Source organism: Phalacrocorax carbo, chromosome 19, assembly GCF_963921805.1.
Source record: "Phalacrocorax carbo chromosome 19, bPhaCar2.1, whole genome shotgun sequence".
Classification (NCBI taxonomy): Eukaryota; Metazoa; Chordata; class Aves; order Suliformes; family Phalacrocoracidae; genus Phalacrocorax; species Phalacrocorax carbo.
In genome coordinates this window covers 9,143,321-9,163,764 of record NC_087531.1, presented here as the reverse complement: position 1 = coordinate 9,163,764, position 20,444 = coordinate 9,143,321, and the positions used below count along the sequence as shown (strand labels likewise).

Genomic DNA, 20,444 nt, shown 5'->3' with positions numbered 1-20,444 from the left:
TGGCGGGTGGGTGGTGCCCGGCGGTCGCAGGAGCCGGCGCTGGGACGGCGCGCGTTGAGCTGAGGGGCCGCGGGCGGCGGGACCGCAGGTACTGGGTGGGGCGGGCGGCACCTGCGGGTCTGGGGGCAGCAGCCGGCCCGGCCCGGCGCAACCCAGCGCCCCGCTCCCGGCTGGGGCCGGCTGCCCTCAGGTGCGGGGCTGTGGCGGCGGAGTGGCGTCCCGGGCGGGCCGAGGCGGGTGGGGTCCTGAGAGCCCTGATAGCCCTCCCACTCCCCCAGCTCCGTCGGGGGGGATGTCGCTCAGCGCCCCGGTGCCCGGCAGTGTCCCGCACTGGGGTGCCGCAGCCGCGCCCTAAGGACGCGCCGCGGGGCTCGGGAAGGACAGCTGGCCGGGGGCGGCGGGGCCTCTCCCGCGGGAGCTCTTCTGCCCGTCCCGCCGGCCCTGGGCTGACCCCGGGCTACCGAGGTGTCTTATGGAGCGTTCGCCTCCAGCTCCGTGCCCCAGGCGCGGCTATCGGCAGGCCCGGCCGTGCCTCCGCCGCCTGCCCCGGCCGTTCGGGCTGCGGCCCTTCCTGGCGGAGCCAGGGAGCGGGCTGATACCCATCCCCGGCGGGGAGGGCTGGGGCGTTGTGTAGAAACAGCCTGGGAGACAAATGGTGTAAGCCCGGAGGCTGGAGCAGCATTTTTTTACATCTGCCCGTCAGTCTTTCCTTCCGCAGTTACAAGTAGTTAGGAGGTGACTTCTCTGCAAATGGACTCTGCCTGTTTTTTCTCCTCTTTTGGAGTGCTACTGGCTCTTGTTCTAACACATATATTTGACCTGCGGAGTGCTGCGTGGTGTGACAGGGAATGCACTGTCTTGCAGAGCTTGTTACAGAGATTTCTCGAGAGTGAGCTCAGCGTCACAGCAAAACTCAAGAACTTGCTACGGTTGTGTGCTGGAGCACCAGCTGCCTTCCTCTGTGGCATAAGCTTAGAGTTGGTGGTTGACTTTTCTTAAACTGGGACCTATGAATCTCTCTATCTCGCTTAAACCAGTTTTCTTGAGACAATTTAACTGCTAGCAACAGAGACCAAAACTGCTCGTTTGTGGGATTTGTCTGAGGGACGGGTCTGTGGCTCGTGTACAGGAAGGCGACTGTGACATTGAGGGTACTTTTCTCATGGTCTCAAACGTTTGCCCTTGTCATATGAGCGTGTTCTCTATCTGATGGGGAGACCAAGATTAAAACCTGAAATGCCACGCAATGGCCTCAGACTGAGACTTCTCGCTTATCCGTGCAATGGCCTGCGCTGTTAGTGCCCGCAGAAACGATGCTCACCTAAACGTGGGGTGATGCACTTGCGCTGTGCAGTGCTGCTACCCCAAGGGTTCAGGCTGTTGTGCGACTTCTCTTGGCAGAAGATGTGCAGAGCTCAAATCTTACAAGTGGGCAGGCGGGCTGTCTCTCAGGTCAGTGTTGATGATGACTAACTGGCCAGGGTTAGCCGGAGCAGCTCTGGCTTTTCGTCAGGCTTGTTTGTATTCAGCACACCATCCCTGCAGTGTCCAGAGAGGAGGCTGACCTGCCCCAATGTGTGTGTGATAAAGATCTGTTAGCGGGGATGTGCTTCTCATCCCACCCTGTGCCCTTTTTCTGCTCACACTCAGGACTGTTTATATCCCCCATTCAACCCTCCCTGCTACTAGCCCTCATTTTCCTTGGGCCTCTCATTCTCTTGCTCCACTCTCCTTCCAGCAAGCATTTATCTCTGCGTCTTTCCCTTCTGATACAGTTTCTAGCACTTTCTCGACCTTCTTCCAGGTTCTTGTCAAGAATGCCTGTGATGCCACTGTGGTAGGTCAGCTCCGATGGCCGTGGCCAGTCCCATTTATCCACCCCGCTCCTGGGGATGTACAGCCCTGCTCAGCTGCCGAGCTTGCACATGCACAGAATAATCCTTTTAACAGCTGGATGTTAGCCTTGTCTTTCCAAGGCTTAAGTGTTTGAATACTTTTTTGCATCTCCAAAGGATTATGGAGATAGCTGCAGGGGAAAGCGTGTGGAGAGCTAGAAGAGCCCTGGTTTTCCAGATGCGTTTGAAACTGTGATGCTGTGTCACCCTTCGGAAATAGAGGCTTGAAGGGAAAGGAGCTGGGACTGGAGAAGTGCCACGTGCGCTGTAACAGTGAATTTAATACCTCCAGTTGAGGACGCAAGGTCTAACCGCCCCCAAGCACGTGCAGTGGGCCGTCACAGGCAGCCTCCATCAGTAAGGAAGTCTTAACTTTGCCAGGAGCGGACCAGGTGGCACAGGAAACAGCTGAGTGTGAGCTTAATGTGTGCGCCATGGATGTTACATACCAGCTGTAAACCCAGGATTGTCTGTGTGTGGTTAGTTAATTAACACCACTGGCAGTCTTTAAGTGGAAACAGGAAAAAAAGCACTGGAACTAATGGTTTCTTGTTTCTGAGGTATTTGACTGCCCTTTTTTTGCTGTGGAATTGCACTGAGGCTGCCGAGTGAGGTCACCCCGCGCTGGACGCCAAGGAGACCATGCAGATGAGCAGTATTACAGATGTACTAATTGTAAACAGTTTCCAACAGAGTTCTTGCCTCAATAGATGCTGGAAGATGGGCTTTCCTATTCTAGCTTATTGATGCTGGGCAGGATCAAGCGAGTGCAGGACACGATGTTCTCCTGGGAGGAAGTTAGCGTAGATTCTTTGAAACGGCATGACCAAAATCAACCCAAAATGCATCCAGCACAAGCTGGGCAAATTGAGGCTGGATATGGGCTCTTGAGACACTGTAAGTCCTGAGGGCCAGCTGCTGGCCCTCAGGATGTGACTTTGTAGTAGTTCTGGGGGCAGAGATACAAAGTAAAACGCACATTTAGGGGCTTTTTTCACTATTGTTTAAAATATCTTTGCTTTTTACACTAAAAACCACAGAACCTTTCCTTAGAACATGAAGGGAGGAGTCAGGCATCCTGAACTATAAACTACAGGATGAGTTTATTTTTCCCCCACTTGACTTTGACTCAGCTTTGGATATTTAGAGATTTCAGAGTTTCTGTTTTCTAAACTGTTGTGGGTTTTTTTTTCCCCGTTCCAGATTAAAGTTCATAACTGGTCTCTTCTGCCCCCCAGTCTTATTTACTCTGGTTTACTTATGCTTCTGCATGCTCTTAGCTCAAACCCTTCCCATGAGAGAGAAATTATCTCCGTTTACTTAAGTTTGAAAATGTAAAAATCCCCTTGAAAACACACTCTGCACTTCTAAGTTGGTAAGAAATGGGCACGCAGTTTCTGTGATTTGAGAGATGAGCTGTATGAAAAACAAAGCTGTGGGTCACTTTTATGTGAAGGAAATGAGCACAGCACCAAATCAGTGTGAAGGGTAGGCAAGCAGTTTCCATGAAGTTTGTGTAAAATAGCTTTCTCTGGTGCTAAAAGGATGGATGAATCTGTGCTGAGGCACAGTGTGTGGCTTATTGAGACAGTTAATGTCATGCATGTGAATAGCAGGTTCTCCAAGTCTGGTCTTGTTCTTTTCTAAGCTCTGACTGCAGTGGTGCTGCTCCCTGGGGAGGATGCCATCGCGCTTGCTCTGTCGTCTTTCTGTGTTTGCTGTAGTTAGACCAGGTCGGCCTTAGCTCATCAGCATTGCAGCAACAAATGCAGGTTTGCTGGGAGAGGTGGTTACCCACTTGCTGAGCATTTGAGAGAGTGCTCGGCTGTTTATCCCACTGTTTAAAAGTGGAAAAGTCACTGCCAGGCTTCTTGGGGTTTTGGCCACCTTTCCTGGTGGAGCTGTGCTGGTTACAGTTTGTGGGAGCTCTAAGCACTGATGGTAGAATGCAGAACGGGCAAAATCCTGAAGGCATGGACTGACAAAGTGTCTCAGGGCAGGGACTGAACCGTTTGTATCCTCTGGGAAAGTGAATATCCCGATAGGAGCTGTACTGACCTGCAGCTCTCCCTACCTGTCAGCCATGCAATGCACTCCCTGCCCCAGACCTCTCTAGGACAAGCAGTGTTACAATTTAGAATCTGATTTGTCCCCATTTTCAATCAAAATGGGCATCTGTAAGTTTTCTTCCAGATTTTACATAGCAATTCTAGCTAAACTTTTCAATTCCTGATAATAACACAAGAGGTGTCCTGGGGTGCATTAAAAAGAGTGCGGCCAGCAGGGCGAGGGAGGTTCTCCTCCCCCTCTACTCTGCCCCAGTGAGGCCACATCTAGAGTGCTGCGTCCAGTTCTGGGTCCCCCAGTTTCAGAAGGACAGGGAACTACTGGAGAGAGTCCAGCAGAGAACTACCAAGATGATCAGGGGCCTGGAGCATCTCCCTTGTGAGGAAAGGCTTGTTCAGCCTGGAGAAGAGAAGGCTCAGGGGGGATCTCATCAGTACTTATAAATATCTGAAGGGCAGGTGTCAGGATGATGGGGCTGGACTCTTTTCAGTGGTGCCCAACAACAGGACAAGGGGCAATGGGCACAAGTTGGAACATGGGAAGTTCTACTTAAATATGAGGAAAAACTCCATTCCTGTGAGGGTGCCAGAGCAGGGGCACAGGCTGCCCAGAGAGGCTGTGGAGTCCCTTCTCTGGAGACATTCAAACCCCACCTGGACGCAGTCCTGTGCCCCTACTCTGGGTGTCCCAGCTCAAGTAGGGGGTTGGACGGGATGATCTCCAGAGGTCCCTTCCAGCCCCCACCATTCTGATTCTGTGTGGTTAACCCCAAGGGCGGGCATGCTGTACCTGTTCTTGCAATTTTAATCAGTTGTCATGAAGTCGGTGACAGAGTGAAGGAAACATCCTCCTGCTGCTCCCAAAAAGAGGGAGCCAAAGGGCAAGGAGTGTTCTGGCTTGGCAAATATAAATACAAACAAATCAAGCCTAGTTTCTAAAGCACTTCCCTACAAATAGGGGAATGCTCCAAGCTCTTGCAGTCTTGGCTTTAACACCTATTTCTTTCTTTGGAGCTTTGTGAGCTTTAATTGTGTTTCAGCTGAAAGCTGTTTGGGTTTAGATTTGAGAGTGGTGTGAGGGAAAAGGTAGACTACAATTGTGGACTGTTCTCAACTTTTTTTATCTCTTGGTTTTTCTTGTACTTCCCTGTAGCTGAATCAGTTGAGGCCTGTGTCTCCAGAAGAACTGGAAATACAGCCTAAGCAAAGCATTGCAAACTTAATTTGGGGGGAGGGGGAGACTGGGATTTTGCAGCACTGATATCAACTGTGAAGTTTCACTTCAGGGTTGAGAAGGAGATTTTTAGTGGTAAGGAGTGGGCAGAAGGGAGACACTAGTGAAATCAGCTAGGATCAGCTAATCCTCCTCTTTGACCATGGAGAAAGAGGATGTACTCGGTGCCTGCTTTGGAGCTCTTCAGATGCAGGTGGGTGGTGGGGTCGAAGGCTGTGGTGGTGCCTTTGCTGGAAAGATCTTTGACAACTGAGCATGCTTGTGCTGGTTTTGCCTGAGAAGGGGTTAATTTTCTTCACTGTCGTGGTTGGCTACCTTTCCAGCTTCCCATGCTCTGTCACATTGGCAGGAGGCTGGGAGGGGCAGGGCCACGGCTGGGGCAGCTGACCCCGACTGGCCAATGGGATGTTCATTCCATACCATGTGACACCATGACCAGTACATTAAGGGGGGGGAGTTGCGGCTCAGGGAGGCACGGCATCGGGTCGGCGGGTGGTGAGCAGCTGCGTCGTGTGCTGTTTGTTTCAGCAGTTCATCGTCCCCTCTCCAGGACATCACTGCCAATGAGTTTGCATACGAGGATAGTGCACTCTGTACAAACTTCCGCCACATGGGTCGTGTGCACTCGGCTTCATCTGGATCTTTGGATGACTGTTGATCGTCCAGGTCACCATAAATCACCTCAAGCACAGCTAATTCCCTTAGATACTGGATGCCTTTCTCCATAGTTGTCCATTTTCCTGGGCGATATGTAACATCTTCTTTAAAGGGATACCTTTCCTTCACTCCAGACAGGAGTCGCCTCCAGAGGCTGAGGGCTTGTGTTCTTTTTCCAATTGCTTTGTCAACGCCCCCTTCCCCAGAAAGGGATCCCAATTGTTTGGCTTCTTTTCCCTCTAGTTCCAGGCTACTGGCCCCATTATCCCAGCATCGGAGCAGCCAGGTGACAATGTGCTCACCTGAACAACGGCCGAAATCTTTTCGCATATCTTGCAACTTGCTTAAGGACAGGGATCAGGTGGTCTCTATTTCATTTATGACTTCTTCCTCCTCTCCTTGTGATGGCCCTGGTTCTTCATTATCCCCTTCTAAACGAGTTGACGTCTGCTTCCAATATTTCTTCTTGTGTATGGGGGCAACTGATACTGGTACGGGTTGATTCTGAGTCAGCTCCAGTACTTGTCCTGGGGGTTTGAGTAGCCACAGTGCCAGTCACTTTGCCTTTCAATCCAGACGCCTTCTCTTCCCCTTTGGGAGCACTGAATACTGTTGAGCAGGGCTCGGTATGCATGGGCCAGACCCCAGCATGTTGCAGTTATCTGTGTCTCTCTGGAGTTCCCAGCGTAACAACATACTTTCTCCAAATACTCTACTAGTTTTTCAGGATTCTGCACTTGTTCGGGGGGGAAACTCCAAAACACAGGGGGTGCCCACTGCCCTAGGGATTTGCCCATGCTATCCCACATGCCCTGCCACTCGTAACTATCAAGCCTTGGGGCAGATTTCTGGGTGATATTCTTAAGTTGCTTAGTCAAAACCAAAACAACATGCCCAAAAAGTAACAATAAGTGCACCTTAACCACCCAAGGATGTTCAAGATACAAAAAGGTTGTTGTAACAAAGGCAGAGACATCATAGAACAAAGTTGCAAAGGTATTATTCTGTATTTCCTCCATATAAAATCTCTCAGAGGAGGAGGTATAATTGCTAATTGCCTCAGCAAGGTGGTATCCAAAGTACAGTAAGGGTTTCAGCAAAAACCCCAAATACCAGATAAAGCTGGAAACCAGTGTTTGCATAACAAATCTCATAGGCAAAACGTTACTAATCACAGCAGAACACAGCAGACTCAACAAACCAACACCGATCTTTAACACCAACTGCAAAAAGGACAACATGGTGCTGTGACCAGCAGCTGTTGTTATCTCCAACCCTTGAGCCCCACATTGGGTGCCAAAAAAGACTGTTGTGGTTTAGCGGCAGCTCAGCCCCACACAGTTGCTCGCTCACTCCCCACCGGTAGATGGGGGAGAGAATCAGAAGGGTAACGCTCGTGGGTTGGGATAAGAACAGTTTAATAATTAAAATGAAAAAAACAACGATAAAAATGCAATGAAAAGGAAAACAATGAGAGGTGTGAAACCCCCAGGGGGTTGAGGGGGAGGGATGAACCTCCAAAACAAACCACACATGACACAGCCACCCAGCACCACACCTCCCTGAGCTGCAACTGCCCCCCTTAATATACTGGTCATGGCGTCACATGGTATGGAATGAACATCCCATTGGCCAGTCGGGGTCAGCCGCCCCCACCATGGCCCTGCCCCTCCCAGCCCCCACCCCCCCCGCCACGCGGCAGAGAGCGGGAAGCTGGAAAGGTCCCTGACCACCACAGGCACTAGTGAAGAGAATTAACCCCTTCTCAGCCAAAACCAGCACACCAGTCACTAGGTTGCCAGCGCTGCAAGATCTGGTGATGAAGTGCAGCTACTGCAGAGGTTCATCAAATACCCTGAAAGATTTGGAGAGGAGCGATGTGTGTGGATGTAGGCTTTGGAAAACAACAGTTTATTGATCATGAAGGCTCACTGCAATATTTTTTTCACTAACAGGGAATAGAAGTCAGATCCTGGCAATGTGTCTGGAAAAAAAAAAAAACCAAAAACATAATTTTGTGGAAGGCTGCCTCTTCATCTGTGTCTGGAAAACAAACTCATTTGCCATCAAATCGTAGGCTAGATAATCAAGACTTCAGAGAGCTTCTAGAATATGCCTAAATAGTGGCTTGGTATAGAGAAGTTTTGATCATTTCTCCCCAGTGGGAGCTGGGTAAGTGAAGGCTTGCATTGCTTTTTCACTGTTGCTGAGTTGTGTTGCTGGAATAGTCAAAAGGCAGTGGAGTTGAGTCCCTGGCGGTGGTAGATAATGTACAGATATGACAAAAACAGGAGTCCAAAAAGGCTGCTTCCTAGAAGCATCTAACCTCCTCCTGGGTGTTACACGGTTAAACTTGGAGTAGCTTATGAACAGCTGAAATTCAGCCCTAGGGATGAGGCAGGTAAGCCTCTGTGGACAGCATCAGTGCTTCACAGTAACTCAGCCTGTATGTTCTGCTGTTAAAGGTGTAGGAGGAGGGTCCTGGTGTGATGCTTCATTAGAAGGTTCATGAGCTCCCAGGATATTGTTCCCTGATATTTTTTTTTCTTGCTTTTTGGGGTTTGTTTTGTTTTGAGCCTAGGGTCAGGTCTGTCCTGTGACTGATTCACAGCTTTGCTCCACTGGCACCGTCTGAAGAGCAAGTTAATGCTGAAGTTTTTACAGCACCTCTTTTAACTGTGACTGTCAACCAAATGTTGCAGGCAAGGCAGGAAATTGAGAAGCTGCCTGGGGAGTGAAATGCTTTCTTGTGTGTTATTTACTAAATTTTAAAATGCTTTAAAAGCTGTTGTGTAGCATCAGATCTTATTTCGAGTGTTGGGTATGTGTCATAAAATGCTGTGTCACTTTTCTCACTAGGTAGGTCTTGCTGCACCCTGACTTATAGGACTGTTGCATTCAGATGACTTCTGAGCATATGACTTGAGATTTCTGTCCAAGTCCTGGGCGATGCAAGAGTTGCAGTGAGGTCTCATAGCAGAATTCCCTCCTCTGTGGGGGGAGCTATCTTCAGCTGATGGATCAAGTGTGTGCGGATCTGTTGCTGGCTTTTCAGGTACTTTTAGGGTGTTATGCAGGAGACCTGCAGGGTAACTTCTGGGAGTCAGTTGATGTACAAAATTGTGTACTTTTTTTAAAGAACAAAATCATGCTGCAGTCTTCAGTCCTCAGCAGAGAGTATGTTTAAACAAACCAAACTGAAAAACAAAGCCCTGCAGCAGTTTGGGACCTGTTTGGGGGTGTTTTTTTTGTTGTTGTTTTGTTTTTTTTTCTTTAGATTAAACCTTTTAACAGTAGCAGGGAGCACTTCAGGACACTAATTGCATCCTGCCCATGCATATCTTTGGTGGCAGTATCTCAGGGTGCGTAATTGCTGTGGGTGCGAGGGTCTGGAGGCCAGAGCTTGCTCCCGGTGATGTATAGGAGTTGGGGTGCGCTGCCCAGAGCCTGGGTGCCTGTGCCTAGAGCACGGGGGCTGCAGGTACACTGATTAGTCACTGCAGCCACCTGCAGCAGGCAGTGCTGGGTGCTGGAAGACATGTTGCAGGCCTGGGATTGGACTTGGGCTGTGGAAAGATGTGTGTGAGCTGGATGAGACAGGGTGTGTAGGAGCAGGTGCTTAGATGTGGTGAAGGAAGCAATTCTTTGTACTCGTCTCCCTCAAGAAGTTTTTCTTCAGATGATCTTAGGGCCTCAGGATTTGGGCAATCCAGTTTGTGTGGTGAAAAGGAAAGCATTGATGTTTGGAAATGCCCTTTAGCAACTGAAACCCTTCAATTCACTGATGACGTTTGCAGGATCATATGATTAGAAAACGCGGTGTCTGCCTACCCAAGTTAGCTGAAATGGGTTTGGAAAGCAGGCTTGGGTGGCCTTGCTCCTGGGGGTTAAATAAACATCAGCTTGTGTGAGCGGCAGTCGGAGCTTTGGCAATCTGCACACAGAGAGTGGGTTACTAGCTAAATCTTTAAAAGAAAAGAAAAAAAAAGGTACTTGCATAAAGCTGCGTGGGTTATGTTGGTTATCTCCTCATGTCACTGCAATGAGGTGCCAGATCTTGGTTACGATAATCAGGGAAACAGGTTGCTCAGTGGGAGGAACAGACTTAGCCGCTGGCAGCCTTGCCAGGAGGTGTTTTGGGTTTTTTTTTTTTCCCCTCAGTGCAGATGTTCCAGGGAAGCTAATCTGTATAGAAGCTGGTGCATATGAGCTGCACCCAAAGAAGGTGGAGCAGTTTCTAGTTGCAGTTTGCTCTGGAACCTATCAAAGCCTCAGAATTTCTCCAAGGGTTTACACCAGTTGAGATACTCATGTAGGCAGGCCACAAGCAGCCCAGAGGAGCTGTGACCTGTACCTAACAGTTCCCCTTTACCATGATCATTTGGCCTCAGCCTTTCCTGTTGTCTTTCTCCTCTTGACTGGCTTTTCTCCTTGTGGCTTTGATCAAGGTATTCATCTGGCCTGCTATGGTTTCCCTGTCTGGGAGAAGTAACTGTCTTATTGGGCTGCAAAGTCTAAATATGCAGAACTGAGCTGGGGGACCCTTTAGCTCTTTGTCTTCTGTTTTTTCCTGCTCTGCATGTCTTCGGGATGGAGAGCAGCGGTCCAGCCTGATCTCTGCTGTTGAGCTGTTCAGACATTTGAGGGAGTTTTGAAACCCCTGTTGCCCTTTGGATGATATACACAGGATCACATATCTCATTGCAATGCCTGAAGGCTTGACAAGGGGGATGTTTTGCTGGCGTGTTTTGCATAAGCCACGGAGCAGGCAGGGTCCTGCACCAGCACCGTGGTCTCTGCCTTGGAGCAGTGAAGAAGCACTAGCTGCTCTTCGAGGAACCAACTCGTCTTGCTGTATGTGTTTGGGTTTTGGAGTCCTAGTGTATAACTCGCTCTTCTGAGCCAACTTTCCACAAACAGGGTTTGTTTTTCTTGAATTTGAGTAATCTCTACAAACGCAGCCCTTTATATCCTGGATCTGCTCAGAAGCTGAGGATATGGTGAGAAGAGATTTTTGATTTATTTGCTCATGTCTAACTGCAGCAGCAGAGGGGATATTGATAATAAATCTAATGTCTCAGAGACTTTTTTTTAAATTAAAACAAGAAATGTATCCCCAAGGAACAGGCTCCAAAATCACAGCTGCCCAGAAAAAAACAGTATGTGGTTCAAACCAACTGTTTGGGTCTTGATTCTGACTCCGAGTTTTTGGTGTTTCTGCTGTAATGTTGGGTTTGGGTTCAATGACCTGTTGACAGTTGTGAGAGAAGGCTGCATGTTGATGATCTGAGCCTTTAGGGAGCCAGAAAAGGGACTGGCTTGGCTGTACACAGGAACTGGTTCATGTTCAGCTGGGTATGAAATTGGAACTAGAGTGCACTGCAGATGTTATCTTTGGATTTCAGTTACTTCCTCACTAACTGTATCCATGAAAATCTTGCTGCTTTTCCTTTGTATTTGCTGAATGGCATGAGTCAGATATTAAAGCAGTGACTTCAGGTTCCACCCTGGGATGGACCCCGACAAGGAAACGCCAAATAACTTTTAATAGAAAACTGTGTTTCCTGGTGGACGGCAGGGTGGCGATTCCCTTTCAGCCCTGAGTAGGGCTGCAAGGCAAAGACACGGTGCTGCCTGTATCTGTCAGATGTGGAGCACAAAGAGCCTCAGTATAAATACTCTCAGGACACAGGGAGTGGGGGCAGTTTTATTCCAGTACGTAAAATGTACCGTTTTCCTCTGGACTTAAAAATAAACAACATTTTGCCTGAACAAATGGAGCCAACCTTTTTATTAAAAGCATATATCTTCTCGTGCCTGGTTCAGTAAGAGGCTTTTAAAATTGAAAGAACTCCTTAACTTGCAAAACAGCTGACTTAAGTCATTCCAATAGCATTTATCATCTTACTTTTTGCTCCTTAAAGTTGGAGAGCTTGTAGCTTTTTTTCTTTTTTTTTAAAGGAGAGCAATAGGAAGAGTAGCTCGAAGCCTGTGTACTCTTTGCACAGGTGGAGAGAGGCTGAGTCAAGGCAATGCTGAGTCTGAAAGTTCATTTTTAAGTTTATGGAAAGATTCCCATTTATTTTGATGGGGATTGACCTGCCCCCAAGCTCACGCCTATTCCTGTTCAGATGCGGAGGAAGGATTACAGATAGTTATCAAGAGCAGCTTTTATGAAGCTATTAGAAACTTTTCTACTAGAAATTAGGAAATATTCAGTAACTTGAGGGGATGGTACCAAAGCTGGCATCTGGTGATGAGACACCAGTGCCTCTCTCCCTCTTGAACATGTTCACCACGAAGGGAGCTGTCCTGACAGATGAAGCACTTGCTTGTTTAACATTTGTTTAATTTCCAAGACACAAAAGAACACTTGTGCTTACCCAAATCTGTTTTCAGGGCTTCAACAATCACATTCTCGTTTGGGCTTTTTTGTTTTCTTCCTCTGTAGTCTGGCCAAGCCTCCAACCAGCAACAAGCCCTTGTTTTCTTTAGCTATTTGAGTTTGATTTAGGCTTAGCTGAACCTGACGAAACTGCTGTTTCATGGGAATGTTTGACTCCTGTTGTGCACAGAGATCTCAAAACAAAAAAGCATTTCCTTGCATGGGGTGGTGAAGGTCTGTTTGCCCGCTTCTACCTCCAGGAGACAGAGATTGAAGATTCCCCACCCCCATGCCCTAAATTAAACAAACCTAATTATTTTCATCTTTCTTTGGTAAGTTTTGGGGTTGGGGTTTTTTTGTTTGGTGTTTCCCCCTGCCCTTTTATCCTTTTCATTGCTTTCATTTGAACTTCTTTTATGGGTTTGTTTCTCTCTTGAAATCTGGCCACCAGGATGAGACACCATTCCAGCTATGAGCCCAGCAGGACTGGTGCACGGGAATTATTGTGCATGCCTTACATAAGGCAGTCCTGTTTACAGACACAAGGATTTTGGTCTTTACCAGCAGTACGATGTTGTTGGCTTGTGTTCAGCTTGTGACTAATTGTAACCCCAGCTCTTTATTTCTGCACAGCAGCCTCTTAGGGACCAGGCTAAAGGAGATTGGAGAAAATGTTTTTTTTCTGAATCTGCAAAGCACGCCTACCTTTGGGACTGAGATATTCCCTGTCAGGCAGGAGCACAACTGTTGCTGTCATCCTGGGTGAGCTGCTGCCTTCCTTCAAAGGCAGAGAGCTCTCCCGTCTGCACATGGCTCATCTGAGCCAGCTCCTGGTTTGTCACGTTGGGCTTTTTCTCTGCATCTTCTCCCCAACTCTTGCATTTGCTGCTTGTTCCTTGCGTTCTCTTTACGGGGTAAATTGCAGAAGAGCTGAAAACGTGATGGTGTGCTTTGCTGTTTGCACGTGGCTGTTATAAACATAATAGGTCTGAAACGTTGGAAAGGAGGAAAACCTGCCCGCTGCCCTTTCTGTGGAGCTCTGGGAGGGTTTGCAATGCTTTTGGGTGGTCAGTACCTGCACGTTTGCTGTTGGGGTGTACCACGTGGGATGTAGAAATGGAAGTGCTTGCGTTTCTGTAAAGAAATGAAAAAAATGGAGAATCAAAGATGGGGGGAGCCTTTTGAGTGTGGTGGACAGGCTCAACCTGAATGCAGCTGAGAGAAGGCCCTCCCTGAACTGAGCCATGCAAAGTGGTTTAAGTGCCATGTTCAGGTGAAACTGCAACTTTTACAGAGGGTATGAACATAAATTTTCAGGATGCTCTAGGCAGAGCGTTGTTGGGCCCGTGGGGCTTCGGGTTGTCTTCAGCATCTCTGCGTTGTCAGCACTGCACATTCGGTTTGAAAGGCTTCATCAGGTTAAAGGGTGTGTACCTGGAATTCTCTTTGTGAAAGGCAAATTTGCAATGCTGATGCTAAATTATGTAAGTGGGACACTTGGAGCCTTAATTTTATGGTAAGACAGCCTCACAAAGCCTATTAAAGGGGATAGAAGGCTATCAAAACCCATGGTTGTTGGGACCCTGGGGTGCTGTCGGCCTCTGCGGAGCTGGAGGAGGGTTGGCAAGGGGGTTCCTGCGCCCTGGCTGGGTGGTGCAGGGAACCCAACTCTCACCGCAGTGCCGTTCCAGCAGGTCTCCGTGCCACTGGTGCCGGTCTCCGGAGCAGAGGGGCCCGGAGCTGCCCGGGCCATGACGACGGGCAACTGCTGCCACCTCCCCGGCTCCCTGTGCGACTGCCCAGGAAGTGCCCCCCTCTCCAAGTCGGTGGAGGACACTGACATTGGTCGCCCGCAGTATGTCACGCAGGTCACCGCCAAGGATGGACGGCTCCTCTCAACGGTGATCAAGGTGCTGGGTGCACAGAGGTAAGGCTGCTTCAGGGTAGGGGCTTGGGATGAATGCATCTGGGCTTTTTTTTTTTTTCCCGCTCTAGAGGTAGAGGGAGATGACAAAGTCTTGTTTGGGAAGGAGTTTGCTGGGGCTCTAATATTGAGTGTGAATCCTCGTTAGCCACATGCTTCCCGGGCCTGTGCTCTTTGTGAGAGCTCAAGCCGGTTCTATGTGCTGGTGGACTGGAACTCACGTGTTCATCAGAACCCCCTAGGCCTGCGGGCTGCTCCAGTGTGAGGCAACGCAGGTGGCCTCTTGCCATGCACCTCTGCCAAGTCCTTGCTGAGCAGCAGTGAAGATGGGATGCTGTGCTAGCAAGGGCAGCGTGCTGTTTGTGGAGATGATTTAAAGGCTGAAAATGGACCACAGCCCCTGTTCCAAGATGGTTGTGGAGTAAAGGTGTGGTGTCGATTTGCAGCCCCAGGGAGAGGAGGGTATTTGTATTGCAGGAACTGCAGTGTCCAGCTATTGCTAGAGGGGATGTGTGGCAGCTTTGCTTGCTCAGACTCTTCCTGATGTGACTTCCTAACATGTATTTTGAGCAGCTTCCAGAGCAAAGGACACTTGTCAGCATTGTTCAGTCCAGCTAGTGAGACCAGTCACATTTTGTGTTCAAATCCCGTCTGAACAGCTGTTGTTTTTTTAAATGAATTTGGCCAAATGTTGATGAGGTGTGAAAGCAGTGTCTGCAAATGTTGGGGAGGAAGGCTAGATGAGAACTGAGGCAAATGTAATTGCTGTATCTAGCAAACCTGGAGCAGGTGAATAAAAATGCGAGGGGAACTGAGTTTGCTCTCTGACAACAGATAGGCTGGACTAGAAGTTGTGTAACCCCTTAAAACTTGTGGAGGTGTAAAAATTGGGTGGGGAAACTGCCTGGGATTACAGGTTAAAAAAAAACACAACAGGATTCCTCATGTGAGTGTATTCATGGGACACCAGTTCATTCACTTTAGTAGTGGTGGGTTTCAGTCTCTTCCTTGTCACCAGCACTTAGCAAAGCAAAGCCAGGAGCAGTGTGACTGTGCTGGAAGGTTGGATTAGTGATACAGTCCCTACAGCCTGCTGGAAAACTGTGTTTGTGGGTGTATTGTGTGGGAGTGTGATCAGGCCCCCTCCTCCTCCGTTAAGAAGGAAGGAAAATGGAGTCTGGTAAGAATTCTTTTTTCCTTGCACTGTCAGCAAATTTTTTCCTTCTGGATTGTTTATTGGTAGCCAAGGTTATATTAATGTGCTGGAAATATGAAACTTCTCAAACAGGAAGAGAATGGATGAAATATCTTACAGATGCTTTTCTTAGGAAATAACAGATGCACGAGAGCACTGGAGGCTTGGGGGTTTTTTGGTCTGCCCCTGTCGCTAAGGCTGTGTGAGCAGACTGTAATTTTGTCATTCTGGTACAGCACTGAGCTTTATGGCAATAAAGGTTACAGAATCATCAAATAATTCATATTGAAAGGGAATTCTGGAGGACATCCGGTCCAGCCTCCTTTCGGAGCAAGGCCAACCTCAAAGTTGGATCAGACTGCTCAGAGCTGTGTCCGATGCAGTTTTCAGTGTCTCTGAGGATGGAGTTTCTACCACCTCTCCAGACTCCCGTGGCAGGGATTGTTCTGGCTGAAGAAGTCCCCTAAATAAAAGGCACATGAAAAAGAGGAGGGAACAAGGGTCAGTGGTTCACTGGTGATGTTCAACAGAGAGAAGGGGGCGGTGCAGTGGGTATATGTTGCTTCACAGCCCTAATTATTATTTAAAAGTTCAATTGGGATGAAACCTGCTAAACATTGAGTTGAAAGTGGTAGGGATTTCTTACCTGTGGTGCACCAGGAGTCTTGCTTCTCCTTTAGTGAGCTGACGCGCACTTTCTTGCTGGCTCTTCTCTTCCCTTTGTGTCCCACCAACCTTTTTCACCAGTACGCTCCTTTTCCTTGCACTGTGTTTCCATGTCTTGCTCTTGCTTTTTCTGTTTTGTCTGATTGTGTGAACTAATGGAAGTAGCACTGCTGCTTTTGAAGATTGCAAATTGCTTGTTCTGACTGTTGTGTTGCAATTCCACAAACTTCTTTTGCAGTCAGGTGGGTTTTTATTTTTCAAAGTCAGAATAGCAGTGTTATATGAACTCTGAGGTGGGATCAGTGTGGCTTTTGTACTGTCAGCAATATGTGGAAAAAGGTGATAGCTGATACAGCTCACCTGTATTTCAAGAGGACATGCAGTAGGGTCTTTGAAATTAGGATGTTCCTTTCTCACCCTCCCTCCCACCCCCAAATCTGTGCAACTATGTATTTAAGAGAATTATTGTTGTGTGAAAGAAATGGCGGGTCAGAAGGTGGGAAAGAAGTGAGATACTAGTAAGTGGCTTGTTTTTGTGGTCCAGGGAGGGTAGCCCTGCCCTGGGCCTCTGCTGTCCAGCATTTCATTCCTAAATTATCTCAGCGAATGGCAGACACTGTAGAGATGTACTGAACTGCTGAGGATAGCCAGCTTTGGTGTCTAGAGCCATGTGAGGGTTCCCAGGGAGCCCAAGTCATCCTCATTATGGGGCTGGCAGATGTGGCACAGGGCTTCAGATGTCCCTAGGATACCCTTGGACCTAAAACGGCACTAGAAGCCTGACTTTAGAGAGTTGAACGCATTGGAAATGACTGCAGGCTAAACTAACGGTTGCAGTTCTGTGTGCAGTGATGCAGATGAAGAACAGTAGTCTGGGATTTACATACGTGCTCGCAGGTTTGGAGGAAGGAGATCTTGGGCGCACCAAGGCGTTTCTGCAGTTACGTGCAGCAGTGACCAAAAGGCAAGTAAGATGCTAAGATTTAGGAAAGCAATGAAGAACAGAACACAGTCGCTGCAAAAATCCCTGGTGTGCCTGCATCTTGAAAACTGTAGCTCTGGTCCCTGTAGCTCTAAAAGGATGTTTTAGAAATGTGAGAGGTGGAGGGAAGGGTAGCGAAGGTGATCGGAAAGGTGGGTGTGTTTCTGTCTAAGGTATGACTGAATAGGCTGGGACTCTTCTGCTTGTGAAGGAGGTGACTGAGCAGGCTATGATGGAGGTCTGTAAATCTGGGGGGTGCCAAAAACATTGTCTTTTAGAGGACAAGAATTAGGGGATAGTACACAAAACAAACAAATGAGAGGTTTCAAGCGAAAAGGACTTGGTTCTTTGTGCAGCTAGAGAAAGTCCTTGCAACAGGAGGACACTGGACACTCTGAGTTTACATAGGCGCAAAAAAAATTACTTTAGTCTGTGATGGAAGTTTGTTGCATGAGTATCACCTGATACACCTGAGCTAATGGCTGCGGGATGCTGGAGCAGTAGCACTAATCGTCCACGGTCAGCGATGCCAGTTAGAGGTGTGAGGGAGTGTCTTGGGAACAAATGGGTGGTTTGAGTGCGATCAGCAGTGCAGGCCTCCTGTGGGGAAGGTTGCAAGTGTCTCTGAAAGCTTTAGATACTTCCCTTGATAAGCATTTCTGGCTCTGTGAGGACTCAAGGGAGCAGATCTTGAGCATGAAACAAGAGATTTGATTCTGTAGTTGAAACTTCTAGCCAAGGAGGGGGCGAGAGGTGGTCGTCGGTGAAGCACCAAGGCATTTCTGCAGCCAGTTAAAGGCCTGAACGCTGCAGAACAGTGCTCTGCACAGCGGCATGCAGATAGGATGCTGAGTGAGTTACTGCGGTGTGATAGCAGAGGGTTTGTATGCTGAGAACTTAGTCTGGGTGACTGCTTGACATGAAATACGTTGTGTCCTTGGAGAGCTGAGCTTCCAAGGTCAATGTAGTTGTCTTTAGATATCGCTGTTCCTTACCCAGGATGCAGAGCAGAGATGGGGTGAGAGTGGGTAGGAGATCTGATAAATGCTACTATACTGCAAACCTCTTGAGTGGCTCCAGGGGTCTGGGGGCACGCCGTGACTAGCATGGATCATCCAGCTTCACTTCGGGCTTCTGGATTTGCATCAGTGCCTCAGAGTTGGTTTCAGGTCCAGTGTCAGCCTCTCTGCCCTCTGTGAGTGGAGCTGGAGACAGGGGCATGTGCGCTGCGGTCCCTTCTGCAGCCAGCTCAGCTGGCCAGGCTGACATGCCAGCTTCTCTTGGGTGTTGTGGTGCTCATCAACACAGCTTCTAGATTTTACTGACTTAAGATGTCCTGGGTACTTCCATGCTCTCCTGAGACTGGTTTCTTGCTGCAGCAGGCCGCTTTGCAGAGTGGCAGCACACCTGGCATGCTCTGCCACGCGCTGCCTGCTGTGCGTGTGCCCTTCTTGGGCTTGGTGGACTTGGACCCCATTTTCCGATGTGGCTGTATCATTCTGCCTGCTCTGACCGTGATTTCATTCTGTTTGTCTGCCTCTTTAGTGACGGTCCCATCTGTCGAATCTGTCATGAAGGTGGAAATGGGGAGGGACTGCTTTCCCCGTGTGACTGCACAGGAACACTGGGCACCGTGCACAAGAGCTGCCTGGAAAAATGGTTATCCTCCTCCAACACAAGTTACTGTGAGCTCTGCCACACAGAATTTGTTGTAGAGAGAAGACCAAGACCTTTGACAGAGGTACCACTTTCTTCCTGCTTCACTTTTATTTCCTTACCATCTGAGAGAAAATGACTGATTTTTCCATACTGTCCTTATGGTTCTTGCTGTCTCCTCCTCCTCGCAGTGTCTTAGCACTCACAAAGAACAATTTGTTTAGAGAGATCAAGTCTCTCATCAGACCAAGTGATGTAGTTGCAAAAATGCAGTGGCAAGGTTTCGGGCAGCTCTTACCTGTGAACCCTCCACACGCTACCTGCCCGTGGCAGGCTGTAGGACTACAGAAAATATCGCAGTTGTAGATATAATTTAATGCCTGAGCATTGAAATGCAGAGGTCACCACGTGACTGACTGAAATATGATGCTCGCAGAAATATTTTTTCCTGTTAGTTTTAATCTTATCTCACAGTGTTGCATTAGCTCTCACATGTGACTTCCTTGTTGTGCTCTGCTCTGGAAAGTGAGATGTGGCGATTGCTGATACTGTTCATAAAAGACCTGTCCTCCCTTCACTAATAACGATGTGTGCTTCAGAGCCTCTGGGTCTTGCTCCTTCCTGCTGAGCTGTGGTGCCCTGCCACTGCCCTGTGTTCCCCCTAGTCGAAGGAGAAAGCAGGACATGGCTCAGCCAGTCCTTATGTTCCTCTTTGCCTTGACCGTAGAGGGACCAGGTTCCTGATGGGTCCATCAGCCTCCCAGAGTTGGAAAGTACAATCCAGGCTCTGGTTGGTGGGTTGGCTTAGGGTTTTTTTGGGTTGGGCTTTTTTTATCACAAGGCTTTCTTCATTGCCCAGTTTAGGCAGTCTGCTGTGCTCACATTTCAGACTTCCTTTGGCCCCTGAAGTTTATAGCGGTTGCCTGTACTGATGCCCTTTACATGTGGGGAACAAGAGCAGCTTGGATTAGGTTATCTTCTGACCTCAGCATTCAAGTGTACATCCCCAAAGAGGAATAAGTTAATCAGTGAGTTAGAGTACAAAAGGCTGTAACAGTTTGTTTTAGAAGACAGGTTAATCTCTCTAAATATCTGTGAGTTGTGTTGCCAGGTGAGCAGGTGATGTTGGTATGGCTACCGTTTCTGACGGTGCTGCAGGACTATGTAAGGGGTGTTGCTGGCACACCTGGGGTCCACCTGGAAGGTCAAAGGAAGGTCCTGCAGCCCTTGCTGCCCGCACCCCATTCAGATGCCTGTGAAGCTGCAGGCAGGCCCTTCCCTGTGTCAGCTTGCTGCTAGGCTGGGCTTTTGGGTGTTCATTCAACACAGTGTGCAACTGCAGAGAATTATCAGTCTGCTGGTGGGGATTTACAGTTAAGAGTTTTGGGAGCCCCCCAGTCCTGCGGCCATCAGCAATGAGAGAAGTAGAAAAGCATCATCTGGAGCCACCACTGCAAATACTGCGCTTCTTTGCATGCACCCTGACCCTGCGGGGTTTTTCATCACATCCCTCCCTGGCTGTGTTTGGACTATGGCACATAGCTCTGTTTTTTGTTTCAAAAGTTACTTTTCCTGCTGATAGTGTTTCAAACCAATGCAAAGCAGTGCTGCTGCAGCTGTGCTGTCATCAGTGAGGCTGCAGAAGGAGGTCTGTGAGCTGATTCTTACCAACAGGCTCCTGTTACCTGCCAGCTATCGGGGGTTTGTTGGTGCCTGCCACCAGAAGTGTATGTGTGGGGAGGTGGGGATTAATCTGGTTTGTAACTGTGACTGCTCTTGTCCAC

The 20,444-nt window shown here is 48.6% G+C and overlaps 1 protein-coding gene across 7 annotated transcripts in view; it reads left to right on the top strand.

The window, feature by feature from the left end:
* The window catches only part of MARCHF2 (membrane associated ring-CH-type finger 2), a 49,125-nt gene continuing 28,681 nt past the window's right edge, over positions 1–20,444 (top strand). Inside the window, exons 1-5 of one of the 7 annotated variants that reach the window (XM_064469571.1) lie at positions 10–88; positions 7,808–8,024; positions 8,716–8,907; positions 13,929–14,164; positions 18,550–18,745. In XM_064469571.1, the coding sequence (XP_064325641.1) occupies positions 8,869–8,907; positions 13,929–14,164; positions 18,550–18,745 (471 nt within the window). In that variant the 5' untranslated portion in view covers positions 10–88; positions 7,808–8,024; positions 8,716–8,868. Of the gene's footprint in view, positions 89–7,807; positions 8,025–8,711; positions 8,908–13,928; positions 14,165–18,549; positions 18,746–20,444 lie in introns of all 7 variants that reach the window. The other 6 variants (XM_064469572.1, XM_064469570.1, XM_064469575.1 and 3 more) reach the window with 6 other exon arrangements.